Below are 15,525 nucleotides of genomic sequence, written 5' to 3' on the forward strand. Positions count from 1 at the left end.
TTCCTGAGCATCCACAGTCAGCTCTCGGGAAGGATGATCTTTTTGAAGGAACTGAATGGCCCTAGAAATGCCCTTCAGATGAATTCTCCCAGTGAAGACACCTGCTCGCTGCCCTGGCTTCCTGCAGGGGTGTGGCGCTCACGGAGCCGAGCTCTGCGCTGGCCACACGTCTTCCAGCCTGCTTTTAGTGGGCCTCCTCCTGGCGAACACACATCAGGGATCCTTAGACATTTGATGAAACCTCCCACCTAAAAAGAAAATAAAAGCATTTTTTAAAAAAAAGACCAAAATAAAACTCTGAAGGAAACAGTGTAGGCAATAGAAGATAATGCTACAAAATAAATACCCTCAGAGATAAGTATTAACAGTATTTATTAAACAATAACAGGGTGCTATAAAAAAGGCCCAGAGGATAAAAACGGTTTTTGGAAATTCAGAATGCTGTAGAGATAGAAACCAAGCAGCAGATTAGAGAGAGAAAATGGAAGCTAACTCTTAGAAAGTAGAGCAAAAAGACAAGGAGATGGAAATAGGAGGGAAACAATTTGAGGGTCATTTCGAGGTCCAGTCTCTGCAGTGGGATTTTTTAAAAAGAGCAAAGGAAGTGGGCAGGAAATTCTGAGAAGAGCAACACACGGACCTCATGGAAGGGACTGTCCAAATTACGAGAGTCCTCATCCCACAAGCCCAGCCACAGCGAGGGGGCAAGATCGCGGGCACTCGGCTGTGAAGCGTTCAATCGGGGGGCTTCCGAGGGCACGAATGCCTTCAGACTTGCCATCGGTAACACCAGAGGGGCGCTGATTCCGAGATTCAGGTGAAAAGTTCTTTCCAACCTTGAGGTCCATCCTAAACTAGCAATGAAGACATTTTCAAGACATGCAAGAGAATTGACTTCCTCAAGAGAGACACTCCTGAAGTATGTTCTCCACCAAAGCAAGAAAGTCAGCCAGGAAGGATGACCGGCCTTGCAGACAGCAGGGACAGTGCCGGGAGGCCGCAGGGTGACGGCTGCATGTGGGACGCCCAGTCGCTGGTCTGCGCTGCTCCTGGGGCTCAGGGCTGGGCAGACGGGGACGTCACCCACAGATTGTGCTCATGAATTCAGTGTCTTGGAACGTAGGGTCATTGTGGCTGGAGAACTCTTTCTGTTGCCACACTTGGGAGGTTTTAGTGACCGTTACATAGAAAAATAAGCAAATAAAGGCATGTGGGTTTTTTTTTTTTTTTTAAGTTTAAGTTATCTCCACATCCAATGTGGGGCTTGAACTCATGACCCTGAGATGAAGAGTTGAACGCTCCTCTGACTGAGCCAGCCAAGCACCCCAATAAAGGCATGTTTAAAAAAAAAAAGTTTGTAAGTAAAGCTGCTGTATTCACAGATTATTAGGAGGAGCCACATCCTTGCTCTGGTGAGCTCTAAGCACTTGGTTTTAATTTGGAGCCTAGAAAAGCAAGCGTCTTAGGGCAGAAGTTTGGTGCTGAGAAAAGACTTGGGGACTTGTCAAGTTAGGTCTTAGAAAATACCAGAATAAGCAATGTGTAGTGGCTGTTTGGGGGGGAAGTGAGCAAAGAGATGGAGTTTTTGTTAGTTTTCTATGCTTCATTTGTGGTTTTTTGGTGGCTGATGTTTTGTAGGCTCTTCAAAGAAACAAGTTCCCAGGACCTAGCCACACGGAATCCTACTCTTGGCCTCCCATAGCCCGGGGCTGTGACGTGGTGGTCATCTCTCACTGTGGAAATGATCCTCTGCTGTACCTCCCACCAGTCCTTACAATTCTGCAAACAGGGGGCTGCTACAAGTCTTTACCAAGTAGAAATGGAGTAAGTTGGAGACAGTCTTGTTCCACAACAACATGGCTTAAATACTTATTTTTAAATTTTATGCCAAACTTTTGGTGAAGTTTGGGTTACATTACTCATTTGGTTTCCATGACAAGACAGGAACTTACCAGAGTCATTGATTCTCTGCCACTGATTCTCCCCTTGAGCCCCTGTTGTGGCCATCGGCTGAGCCAAGAGATTGCTGGCGTTTGGAGATGAATATATCGCTTATAAACTTATTCCACTGATTCAGTTCCTGTCACGGTCACCCTGTGAGATGGTTGGCCGTGTACGGTTTTCATTGTTTCCTAGATGAGAAAATTAGCCTCATCTGACAAGTGAGACAAGAAGTGGGATTAGAACTTGGGTCTTTCTGTCATCGTGTCTCACATTCTTTTAATTATTTCAGAGCATCCCACACTGTTGTAGAACCCTACTTTATTCTTCCCATGTGCAGGAATCTGCAAGGATCTGTGAAGGATGCTGGAAAGGAGAGAAGTGGGGTGTGGGGTCAGGTGATGGGGATAGTGAGCCCTGCTCTGCAGGGTCCGGGTGGTCAGGTGAACCCCCTTACAGAAGAGCTCTGTCCCTGACATGTCTCAGAGGATACAGTGAGTGCAGCTCTGTTCCTCATCAGAAGGTGAAAGATCATAGTAAGAAAAGACACCATTGTGTGTAGGAGAGAGACTCATTTTTCTCATTCTGTGATGTGGTTTTAATGATTGCCCTTTGGAAGTCTGCATTGGTGGGGTTATTATGTATTCACATCTCCATCCTTCAGTGAGCAGCTGACCCCTGTGGACCACATCCCTGCAGCCTGTGTTGAGATAGAATCGGGGCTGGGCCAAAAATGATGCCTGGGTCTTGCCTCTTGTGTCCTCTGCTTTCTCCATATCTCTGTGGTCAGCTTGCTTTTAGGCCCGGTGCCTAGAAGCTGGCGCCCTACCTGGATCTGCGTGAAGGAGAGGGGAGACTTGTTCTTGTCTTCAGTTCATGGAGGGCATGTGTCCAGGAGGGTGTTTGGCAGGCAGCACAGTGTGACTTCACAGGAGATAACTGTGGGATGGTGGCCGTCAGCGTTCAGATGGAGCCGTAGCAGACTTCCCTAAGGAAGAGATGCTAACCTTTTCTAAAGCCCCTTTCAGGGGGCCGTTAGTTCGCCTGGTCCCTGGGAGCAGGAGTCCTGGAGCCAGACCACCTGGGTTCAGATCCTATTGCTCCTGTGTATTAGCTGTGTGGCCTTGGGGAACTAACTTTACCTCTCTGTGCCTCACACCCCTCATCTACCCTGTGAGAGTGTTTTAAAGACAAAATGAATTAATATTTGTGAAATGCTTGGTGTAAGCCCTAGAGGAATTTGAGTCCATGTGTCTAAGTCAATTCTAATGAAATTATATCTTTTCTGACTTACAGGACGATGATGGTAGCAAACAAATTATATAGTGCTTCCTCTGTGGAAGGAGATGTTCTGCATGCTTCAACATAGACTAGGTTCAATTCCTAACTTTTGCCCCAAATTATGTGAATTTGTCTTTGCAGCCTCTGGCAGTCATCGTGTGCCCTGGGTGGAAAAAGGCCCAATTTACTTTTGAATTACTGGAAGACTATAGCACATCCTCCAGGCCTCTTCATCCCATATTGTTAACAATCGGACTCCACAAAGATGAAGCCAAAAACATGAAGCTTCCAAGGGGGTGTAAGCATCCTTTCCAAGCTGTTTGGTTTTCCCTGCAGAGTGCAGTGGGGCCCTGCCTGGCAGGTGCACAGGACGCGGGCTTGTGTGATGATGTCACTAGTCCAGCTACAGGTGGGACCTCACTGTCCGTTACGGGCGGGCACAGAAGGGCAAAGGTTCGACCTTGGCTTACAGCTGTTCCACTGAGAAGGCGCCATGATTTCCTTCACTCATTAACTATTTATCGAATACCTCCTGTTCGTTAGATGTCAGCTGAACCCCCACCCCTGCCTTTTAGGAGCACAAACACTGGTGGGAGCCCAGGTGCTAGATAAGGACAAGTGTTGGCCCGGACAGCCAGGCCTCACCCACCCAGCAAGAAAAACCGCTTTTTGCGTCATTAGATAGCAGTTCTAGAAGGTGTGAGAAAAACCTATGGAAAATCTGAATGTTAATTGTCTTCTCTTTTAAAATGTAGGTGACATCATTGTTACAACACCCCACAGCCTCCTGAGACTTCTCAAATACCAAAGCTTGTTATTTCTTAGACTCTGTCACCTCATCTTGGATGAGGTGGAAGTGTTATTCTTTGAAGCTACTGAAGAAGTAAGTATGGCTTCCATTGAGATGTCATTATCCCTCAGAAATAAATGTATATATGATTGAAGTCTTACCTGCTTTTAGGAATCAGGAGATGACGTGTCTATTGGGAGAAAAAGCCAGTTAATCTTGAAAAGTTTTCCCTTTAACTTTTATAATTGTGAAGAGAGTTCATCCGAAATTTCTTCCCCAATTTTTTTTTTAGATTTTTTTTTTTTTATTTTATTTATTAGAGAGACAGTGAGAGAGGGAACACAAGCAGCGGGGAGTGAGAGAGGGAGAAGCAGGCTCCCCGCTGAGCAGGGAGCCCGATGTGGGGCTCGATCCCAGGACCCTGAGATCATGACCTGAGCCGAAGGCAGACGCCTAACAACTGAGCCACCCAGGCGCCCCTTTTTTTTAGATTTATTTATTTGAGAGAGAGAGAGGATGACAGAGATAGCGAGAGAGAGCACGAGTGATCAGGAAGGAGAGGGAGAAGCAGGCTCCCCGCTGGGCAGGGAGTCCGACGCGGGGCTCGATCCCAGGACCCTGGGATCATGACCTGAGCAGGCAAACACTTAACCGACTGAGCCACCCAGTCATCCCTCTTTCCCAAATTTTAAAGTTCTCTCTGAAGACCAAAAATTCTTTTCCAGTGAGGTTTCCTAAAATACTGATATTTTTATGATTATGGAAGCAATAAGTTTTATTCTAGAAAATTTGGGATACAGAGAAAAGTACTTGAACAACTCCAGCATCCACTGAGTTACACTCAGAGGTAATCGCTCTTCCTGTTCTGGAATAATTCCTGTGTCAGCTGATACTTAAAACTGACAACATCAGGCCTTATTTTATGGCTAGTTTATAACTTGCATTTTTCAGTAAGCAGCATCGGGAGTATAATTAGTAACTATCCTACAGGTTGATTGTTTGCTGGCCATGGGCCAGTATGGAATCCTGTGGGCATAACAGTTTTTTTAAATGGTCTGATTTTTGGACGTTTAGCATCATTTGTGTGTGCATGTGGCTAAAGAACATATGTCTTTTTTGCACGTTTCCCTTAGGATAAATTCCTAGGAAGGGGATTAATGGATCAAAGACTATGAATTCTTACAAGAAGGCATTTCTTGGGCACAGTGTAACATGATGACCACAAGCATTTCATTTGGGAGCAGTGATGTGCCCAGGTTCAAGTCCAGGCTTTGTTGCTTACCGACTGTGTGGGCCTATGCGGGGTTTGTGAATGCCTCTGAAGCCTCAGTTCTGATTTGCAAAACTAATACCCAGAATGCTGCGCTGTACAGTTGCCTTTCTGAAAGCGGAAACTCCCATGGACAGCATGCTGTCACACCATGCACCCCGCACCCGGGCAGTGGGAGGCCTTAGGCCAGCTTCCGTTTCTTGTGGGCTTGTTAAATGTGGCATCTCGTTAGCATCACGTGCATTTCCTTGATTACTTGTCAAGTCGAGCCCTCATACTGGCCACTCGTACTGTTCTCTGAGCTGCTTGTTCATTTTCTTTGCTTATTTTCTGTTGGTAGTCTTTTCTAGTCCGTTTGTAGAACTTTTTAATATAAGGATGTTAATGCTTCGTTACATAACGTTACACGTTCACCTAGATATTGTTTGTGTTTTGTTTATATTTAACATTCCTTTTTAGTTTTTTTTCTTTTGTTTGGAAAGACCTTCCCCCACTCTGAGAACAGAAAATGTACAATTCTTTACCTTTCATGTTCTGTCAACCAGTTACTACTCCCTTCTGAAATAAAAACGAAATTAATTATACTAATTTTTTAGATGTTTGCTATATTAGATAACTTTAAAAAAAATATTGACGTTGAAGAAAGGGAATCTGCACCACATCAGATGGTTGCCGTCGGCGTTCATTGGAGCAGACATATAGAGCAGTTGGTCAAAGAGTTCATGAACGACCCCTACATCGTGGTCACAGCCATGGAAGAGGCTGCTCTCTATGGCAGCGTCCAGCAGGTACGGGCTTGTGGGCGAATGGGAGGTGGGGGCTGATGAACACAAGCGAGTAGCCATGATATCATGGCTTCCTCCTAAACTGTTAACAGCTTTAATCTCATACAAAAATCTGTAATCGTGTATTTAGGTTTATATTGATTTTCTGTACTCTTTGCTGTTAAGATCCTCACTTAGTGATGAAAAGTGAAACTGGAGCACCATTTAAAACCACACTGTTGCTGTATTTCATTACCAGGTAGTACACCTTTGCCTAGAATGTGAAAAAACCTCTACTTTACTCCAGATTTTAGATTTCATTCCAAGTCAAGCACAAAAGACCTTGATCTTCACCGGTTCTGTAGCTGAAACAGAAATAGTGTGTAAGGTGAGCCCATAAATGTCCTTACTGTTTGTTTAAACCATGATTGAATGTCGAAGTCATCAGAGAATTATCGGTAGTTAAATATTTGACAGGGGACAAAACGTTACAAGCTGATCAACAGTCTGAAGAAGGGGTGGCTAGTGCTGTGAAGTATGCATAACAATGAGGACAGCGGGAGGCCTGACCTTGAGGGAGGAGCCAAGTAGGTGGGACCAGCCTTTCCAAGGAAGCAGATGTTCCCTAAGGGGGCCAGTGCTCTGTGTTTTGTCATTAAAAGGATCCCATTCATAAAGAAATGCCAGGGACTTCTGTACCCTCTTTAAAAAAGTAGGGACCGTAACACCAAGAGATAGATCACGTGGCCAGAACAGCCAACTAAATTGGCTACGGATTTATTTAATCTAAATCTACATAAATAGTAAAATGTAGAAATGAAGCCAAATACAAATTAAAATGTAAGAATCAGGAGCGCCTGGGTGGTGCAGTCAGTTAGGCTTCCAACTCTTGGTTTTGGCTCAGGTCGTAATCTCTGGTCCTGAGATTGAGCCCCGCGTCAGGCTCCATGCTCAGTGGGGAGTCTGTGTCAGGCTCCGTGCTCATGGGGAGTCTGCATGGGATTCTCTCTCCCTCTCCCTTTGCACCCCCCCCACATGCTCCCTCTCAAATAAAGAAATCTTTTTAAAAAAAGGTTTTATAAAAAAATTTTAAAAATATAAGAATCAGTAGTGCATCCATCTTTCAGCAATGATGAACTAGAGGTGTCATGAAAAAATGTGACGTTGGCACATAAATTTGATGTGTGTGTGTGTACATATATATGCACACATCTGTGTATGCATGCATTATTTAAAAAGGAAAATAGTTTTAGCAAAATGTTTTTCACTTAAGCAAGTTTTTAGATACAAAGTATAGAATTTCAGAAATATATTTGTTTCAGTTTACAATCATCTTGTTCTTATAATTTGTGGATCAATGAGGTAATACCCTCACAGATAATTTTAAATGTTTTATACTGATAGTTATTGATGGAACAATTAACTTCAAGCTTATGTTCCTGACTGTGAACTGGCCTATTTGGTTTCATCTTTAGGTAGTAGAAAGCAGTTCAATATTTTGCTTGAAAATGCATAAAGAAATGGTTTTTAATTTAAAAAGTGTTTTAGAACAGTGGAAGAAGAAGTTAAGTTCTGGCTCTCACATTGTATTAGGTAAGTGTTTTAATTTCTACTTCCATTTAGAGAAGGCTGAGCTAATAGGAATCATGTCTTCAGTTTATTTGTATAGCTAGTCTCCCAGTTTCCCATCATTTCCGATTTACTGAGAATTTATTAGTAATGTTAATTTCAGAATGAAGGTTAAACTCCGCCAAGATTTTGGTGTCGAGGTGAAGGCAGGGACCTGTGGAGCTCTGAGTGTAGGCCTTCTCCCTGGGGTTCCAGGCGGAACATAAACGTGTGTGTGCCTATGATGAAATCTGTCACAGATGGTTGTGAAATCTGATGTTAGAGATCAAAAAGTCAAAATGTATGAAATAAGTGAAAGATTGATGGGCAGCCTAGATTTGTAATAGAAAGAAGCATTTTCCAAGCTAAAATGAGGGGAACCACTTTTCTCTGGAACGTCATCACTGGGCTGTGTGTGACATTTTGGGGAAACAAATGGGGAAGAAGTTTGTTGGCATCTAAGAAGTGAGATGCAGTAGAGAACTGTGCTCAAGCCCGGTTCCCAGAACTGCTCTGTAGTAAGTGCAGGAAAACCACAGCCTCGTTTGTGACTGCCGGCTCCTTCTCCGCAGCCTTAACGGATGATTGCATACCACTCCTGACCATCACTGATGCCACGTGTGTGATCCACTTCAGCTTTCCTTCCTCCCCCAAAATCTTTGGTGGACGCCTGTACTGCATGTCTGCTCATTTTCAGAGTTCCACCGAGCAGGTCTGATGAACTTTCTTGATCTTTAAATATTCTCCGGCATTATCTGTGCAATGACAAATGCAGAGTCCACAAAGTTTCGTCATTTAGACTGGGATGAATGACCTGTTGCCTTTATTCACTCCCGATTTTAAGGGTTCTCCTGCAGAACAGGGAGATAAGACCAAATCGGTGTTGCTGCTGACAGAGAGGAATGCGTGCCACGCGGTCGGCGTCCTGCGCTACCTGGAGCGGGCAGATGCCAAGATTCCCTCGGAGCTGTATGAGTTTACTGCAGGGGTTCTGGAAGCCAAAGAAGATAAAAAAGCCAGAAGGCCTCTTTGTCCGTATCTTAAGGCTTTTGGTTTTTGCAAGTAAGCCATTTTTTTAAAAAAATTGAAATGTACAGTAAAGGGCACAGTGATGCGTTTATTGCTGGATGACCTTCATGTATGTACGCACGATTCACACCACCGCCCGCCTCTGGGAGACACCCTAGAGCTGCCCCCATGCTCCTTCCCAGTCTGCCCTCCCCTTAGAAGTAACCGCCCCCCACTATCTATCCACATTGATGAATTTTGCTCGTTTTCCAACTTTATATAAATGGAGTTGTACATTCAGCCTACTGTCTGCGACATTCATCTGTGTTCCTGCATGGATCCGATGGATGGATTTATCTATTTAGTGGCACAGTATTCTGTTGTATAAATATATCATAGTGTATGTATCCATTCTCCTGTTGATGGGCCTGCGAATTGTTTCCAGCTTTTGACTATTATGTATGAAGCTGCTGTGAACACTCCTGCACGTGTCTTTCTGTGGAAACATGCACCCGCTTCTTTGGAAGCTAGACTTTGGCGTGGGATGGCTGGGTCACGGGGTGAGCACACGTGTAACTTTTTGGAGGCGTGTGACTGTTTCACAATCCCATCAGCCATGTATGCGAGAGCTGAGTGGCCCCATACCCTCCCTGACACAGCTGGGGGAGAGTGTCACACCGTGGTTTCCATCTGTATTTCCCAAGTAATTAATGATGAGTGTCTTTTCACATGCCTGTGGGACATTTGACCAGCCTCTTCTTGTGAGGTGCCCGTTCAGGTCTTTTGCCCATTTTTGACATTGGGTGTTACCCTTTTTCTTATTGGTTTGTGGGAGTACTTTATTCCTTCTAGATGTAACTGCTTTGTCAGAGATGTGCCTAGAGAAGATCTCTTCCCAGTCCATGGCTTGCCTTTCCGCTCTTGTAAGAATCTTTTGAGGAGTGGACGTTTTTAATTTTGATGAAGTATTTCCTGGTTGATGTTACTTTGTGTCCTTAATGTAAGAAATACTTGCTGATCTCCAGGTCATGAAGACACTCTTCTCTGTTTTCTTCTAAAAGCTTTATAGACTGTTTTCACACTTCAGTGTAATCTAGGGTGAGTTAATGTTTGTGTACAGTGTGAGATATGGGGCAAGGATTACTTTTTCCTGTGTGGATAATCACTTGCTCTGGTATTCTTTATTTAAAACATCACTGTGTTCTCCCTGAATTGGTGCCTTTGACATAAACCAGATGATGTTTATGACCACCACATAAACCAGTGTATGAGGTCCACACGTGGACTCTCTGTTACTTTGGTCTCTTTGTCCTTACACTGGTACTGCATTTTCTCACTGTAGCTTATGTTCTAGTGAGTCCTGGAATCTGGTTTGTAAGTTCTCCAACTTTGCTCTTCATCAAGGTGGTTTTGGCTATTTTAAGTCAACTGCATCTCCACATACATTTTGGAATAGGCTTGTCAGTTTCCTCAGGAACATTACCTGACTTTTGATAGCATGTGCATTGATAGTATAAATCAGTTTGGAGAGCATGGGTATCTCAACAGTCATGGGGGGCCTTCTCACCGATCCAGACATGATGCCAGCACTTGACCAGTGATCGCTGGGACTGGATAGGAGATGTCTGATGTGTATCAATTGGATTGAGCTTCATTTTAAGATAACTGTTGACTTTAACTTTTTTGAACTATGGTACTTTAAACAGGTTATTAGTGGCAATTTTGATTATGCTATTGACTTTTGAAACCAAAGGTTTAACTGTTACTCAGTTTGGGTTTTACAGCATGACTTCTGGTTTAGAGGTTAATTATTAGCCTTTGTTTTGGGTTGTGGTGATAAATTTCTGATGCAGAGTCTTTATTTTGGAAGTACATTTTGTTCATTTTCAGAATGTCTAGAGAAATAATGGAGTAACTCTTTAAGTTTATTCAGTGTTAATTAAATTTTAGGACCTCTTTTCACTAATGTGCATGTTGTGTCATCTGAATTATTTAATATGGTTACGTTAAAGTATTTAGAATAAAGGTCCTCTGATTTCAATTATAGATTAATTTTCCTGAAGAATAGTTTGAAATTCATGTTAAAAAAAGTATTGTTTTTGTTTTTAAAATCCAGTTATTTTTTTTCAGAGACAAAAGGATCTGTCCTGATAGACACCATGTTAATCCAGAAATAGATATGCCAAGGAAATTATCCAGTCAAACTCTACCAACATTTGGATACATCAAAGTATGTTCTGCTGCACTTTATTCAATGATTAATGATCATTTTAATGAATGTATTTCATTTTTTTTCTTTTAGATTGCTTTATCTGAGAGCGAGCGAGTGTGTGAGCACGTGAGTGTGGGGTGGAGAGGCAGAGGGAGAGGGAATCCTCAAGCAGATCCCCCTGCTGAGTGTGGAGCCTGACACGGGGCTCAGTCCCAGAATCCTGAGATCATGACCTGAGCCGAAACCAAGAGTTGGCCACTCAACCGACTGAGCACTGAAGCATCCCTTAACATGCTTCATTCTAAAGCAGCAGGATAATTACGACACTCTTAATGAACCGCCATTAATCTGACGATAGGCATGGATCCTTATAAGGTGCCTTATTACAAGACCCTAGTTTATTTAGAAAACCAAAGTCAGATTGGGAAAATAGATAAACCACTTCAATGGTTAAGAGGCTTTTTAGTTATATTTTCAGAAAGTTATTTCCATCTGGGAATGGGGACCATTAAAAATAATGCAACGATAGCACATCTTTTCAAAACATCCATGATTGGGCGCCTAGGTGGCTCAGTTGGTTGAGCGACTGCCTTCGGCTCAGGTCATGATCCTGGAGTCCCGGGATCGAGTCCCGCATCGGGCTCCCTGCTCGGCGGGGAGTCTGCTTCTCCCTCTGACCCTTCCCCCTCTCATGTGCTCTCTCTCATTCTCTCTCTCTCTCAAATAAATAAATAAAATCTTTAAAAAAAAAAAAAAATCCATGATTATTCCTTTGAGGAAAATTCTGAAATGTAGATAAAATTACTGAGTTAAGAGTGTGTCACTTTCTTTTGAATTCTTTTTAATATTTCTTCCTTTCTTCTTGAGTTCAAGATTGCTCTCCTTTCTGCCTTCCCTCTTTCCTAAGGCAGATCTGTTCTGTTCATTTGCACCATTCTTTCTTCCTAGTTCTGTCACGTCCTTTCTGAGTTTTTTTTTTAATTTAGGTTGTTCTTTTGTACATATCATTTATCATATATGTATCTCTTTTATAATTTTTTTAAGATTTTTTTTTTAAGTAATCTCTATGCCCAACATGAGACTTGAACTCACAACCCTGAGATCAAGAGTCACATGCTCCACTGAGGCAGCCAAGTACCCCATTATTTTCTTAATGAACGAGAGGAAAGGTAGCTTGTTTTGAAATGGATGGGTACAGTTTTGGTCTGTCTTGTGGATACATCTTTTCTAGTGGCTCTCACTATCTGTAGGGACTGTTACTGTCCTTATTCTCTTTTTTGTTATGATTTAATATGGGATCTGACTTTGATACTTTGCTACGGCTCCTTTTTAGATAAAATATATTTTCCTTAAATTTTAGAAGGAGGTGTGGGTCAGGGTGGCTTTTGGAATTTTAGAATTCTCGTTTCCGTTTCTTATTAAAAAAAAAAAAAAAAGGCGCCTGGGTGGCTCAGTTGGTTAAGCGACTGCCTTCGGCTCAGGTCATGATCCTGGAGTCCTGGGATCGAGTCCCGCATCGGGCTCCCTGCTCAGCGGGGGGTCTGCTTCTCCCTCTGCCCTCTCGTGCTCTCTGTCTCTCATTCTCTCTCAAATAAATAAATAAAATCTTAAAAAAAAAAAAAAAAGGAGACATCAGTTCTGAGATTGTTAAGATCTTCTGGCCCCGTTTCCCTCCCCACTTGCATCTGGCCCTTCTCTTCCCTCATATCTGGTGTCTTTGGATGGACAGTTCGAGACTCCACAGGGCTCCAGGCTTCGCCTGTTGTTGGAGTGCATGAAAGCCTCCAGGCTCAGCTGCTCTCGTCCCCCTGCCCCGTATTTCCAGTGAGTACCTGTTGCCGCTCACAGACTTCCCCTGTGTCTGGCTCCATCAGGTAGTGACACCACCATGCAGGCTTTGTGATCTGGCTGGGTTTTGTTCATCTGCTGTTTTGTTGTTTAAATTAACTGATGTTTATTTTTTAGAACAGTTTAGGTTTATAGAAAATTTGAGCAGAAAATACAGAGTTCCCTCTACCATCCCCCCCCAAAATTCCCCCTATTATTAACATCTTGCATTAGTGTGGTGCATGAGTGACAGTTGCTGAACCAATATTGATAACGTTATTATTAACTAAAGTCTGTAGTTCACATTGAGATTCACTCCCTATAGTGCACATTCTAGGGATTCTGCCAAATGCATAGTGACACCTCTCCACTGTGACGGTATCACATAATTCTTACACTGCTCGCAAGTCCCCCATGCTCCACCCTTCCCCTCTTCCCTGGAACTCCTGGTTGTCACCGAGACTTTACCGTCCCATTATTTCGCCTTTTCCAGAATGTCATAGAATTGGAACTATACAATACATAGGTTTTTTAAACTGGCTTCTTTCATTTAGCAATACGCATCTGAGGTTCCTCCACATCCTCTTATCTTCGTAGGTCATTTTTTATTGCAGAATATACCAGTTTATCCATTTACCTATTGAGGGACATCTTGGTTGCTTCCGAGTTTTGGCAGTTATGAATAAGGCTATGGGAAATATTCATGTGGCAGTTTTTGTGGACTCATGAGTTGTCAGCTCAACTTGGGTAATACTAAGGAATGTGATTGTTGGATTGTACAGTGAGACTGTTTTGCTCCGATTGCATTCCAGTCGGCAAAGAGTGCGAGCTCCTGGCTCTCCTGCCCTCGCCGGTATGTGCCATTGTCGGTGTTTTGGATTCTAGCTGTTGTAGCAGGTGTGGAGTGGTATCTCAGTGTTTTAATTTGCAGTTCCCTGCTGATGTTGAGCATCTTTTCATGTGCTTATTTGTCACCCATATGTCGTCTTTGGTGAGTTGTCCAGGTTTTTTTGCCCATGTTTTAATTGGTTCGTCTGTTTTCTTATTATTGAGTTTTAAGAGTTCTTTGTAGATTTTGGACACCAGTCCTTTCTCAGAAATATGTTTTGCAAAAATTGTCTCCCAGTCTGTGGCTTATCTTTTTGTTCTCCTTATAGTCTTACAGAGCAGAAGTTTTTAATTTTAATGACGTCCAGCTTTCCAGTTGTTTCTTTCATGGATTGTGCTTTTGGCCTATCCACAGGGTCATCGTGAAACCCAAGGTCACCTTGATTTTCTCTTTTGTTATTTTCCTCATCTGCTTTTATTCGGGGGTCTGTGGTGATATTTTGTCAATTAGTTCTGTTGCAAAGTATATCCCTGGTATTTGGTTTTGCCATCTCATTGCTCTGTCTTTATGTGGAGATTCAGAGTCAAGACGTATGACACTTTGCTGCTGCCACTTTCCCAGACCCTGTCTAACCAGACCCCCACTTCTAATTGGCTGTATTGAGGTATAGTTTACGTACAATAAAAATCACTATTTAGAAGTGTATAGTTTGTTGAGTTTTGAGAAATACATACAGCCATGTAACCACCGCCACAGTGAAGATACGAACATTTTCGTGACCCCAAAAAGGTCTCTCCTGGTCCGTTGCGGTCAGTCCTCATCCCAACCCCCACTCCTGGCAGCCACCGGACCTGCTTTCTGCCACTAGAGCTCTGTCTTTACTAGATTTTCATGTTAATGGAATCATACAGTAGGTAGTGTTTGGAGTCTGATTTCTGTTATGTAGCGTACCGCTTCTGAGATTCACCTGTGTTGTCTTTCTCGTTGTTGAGCAGGATTCCGTTATGTTGGTATGCCACAGTTTGTCTGTGTGTTCACAAGCTGATGGACATTTGGGTTGTTTGCAGTTTCTGGATGCTCTGAGCTTCTGGCTTACAAGTCTTTTCAGACCTACCTCTTCATTCCTCTTGGGTGAGATGTAGTGGAAATGCTGTGTCATAGGGTAAGTGTGTGTAAGAATCTGCCAAACAGTTTGTACCATTTTACATTTTCACGTGAAATGTAACTGCACGTGAGAGGGCCGGTGGGTCCACATTCTCAGTACGTGGTGTTCTCAGTCTTTAGTTTCTGCCACTCTGTTGCACTTGCATGGATATTTATTTGCATTTCTCTGGTGATAAAGAATCTTGGACCCCTTTTCACTGCTTATTTAGCCCTTTGTATCTCTCTTAGAAACTCTCTGGTCACAGTTTCTGCCCATTTTTTAAATTTGGGTTGTTTGTCTTGTTGAGTTTTAAGAGTTCTTTGTAGATTATGGATATGCCTTGTCAGATATATTGCAAATATTTTCCCTCAGTTGAAAAGCGGAAGTCTTTAATTTTGATGAAGCCTTCTGTATCACTTTTTTATTTTACATTTTGTTCTTTTCATGCCATAAGAAATCTTTGCCTCTCCTAAGGTTGCAAAGAGTCTTCTTATTTTTTTTATTCTAGAAGTTTTATGGTTTTACATTTAGGTCTATAATCCATTTCAAATTAATTTTTGTGTGTGCGTGGTGTGGGTAAGGAGAAAGTTTTTTCCTTATGGATAATTGGTTGCTCCAGCATCATTTATTATAAAGACCTTCCTTTCACCCTTAATTACATTGGCACCTTCGACATAAATTAAGAGACAATATTTGTGAATTCTGAATTCTTCATTCTATTCCTTGGTCTCTTTGTCTACCCTTAAGTGGTACCACATTGGCTTGATTGCTGTAGCTTTGTAAGTAATCCTGGAGACTGGTAGGTATGCCTTCCAATTTGCCCATCTTCTTCAATATCCTTCTGACTATTC

General features: G+C 42.7%; 1 protein-coding gene across 6 annotated transcripts in view; it reads left to right on the forward strand.

Moving 5' to 3' along the window:
- TDRD12 (tudor domain containing 12) overlaps positions 1-15,525 on the forward strand; it is a 68,001-nt gene that overhangs the window by 38,552 nt on the left and 13,924 nt on the right. For 4 of the 6 annotated variants that reach the window (XM_031034070.2, XM_031034074.2, XM_031034069.2 and 1 more), the window contains 9 exons: positions 1,639-1,824; positions 3,364-3,520; positions 3,978-4,105; positions 5,879-6,070; positions 6,306-6,434; positions 7,522-7,639; positions 8,227-8,366; positions 8,499-8,716; positions 10,793-10,892. In XM_031034070.2, the coding sequence (XP_030889930.2) occupies positions 1,639-1,824; positions 3,364-3,520; positions 3,978-4,105; positions 5,879-6,070; positions 6,306-6,434; positions 7,522-7,639; positions 8,227-8,366; positions 8,499-8,716; positions 10,793-10,892 (1,368 nt within the window). Of the gene's footprint in view, positions 1-1,638; positions 1,825-3,363; positions 3,521-3,977; positions 4,106-5,145; positions 5,510-5,878; positions 6,071-6,305; positions 6,435-7,521; positions 7,640-8,226; positions 8,367-8,498; positions 8,717-10,792; positions 10,893-15,525 lie in introns of those variants that run through there. The other 2 variants (XM_031034077.2, XM_031034078.2) reach the window with 2 other exon arrangements.

This window comes from Leptonychotes weddellii, chromosome 16 (assembly GCF_054177405.1).
Source record: "Leptonychotes weddellii isolate Sample4059 chromosome 16, ASM5417740v2, whole genome shotgun sequence".
Lineage (NCBI taxonomy): Eukaryota > Metazoa > Chordata > Mammalia > Carnivora > Phocidae > Leptonychotes > Leptonychotes weddellii.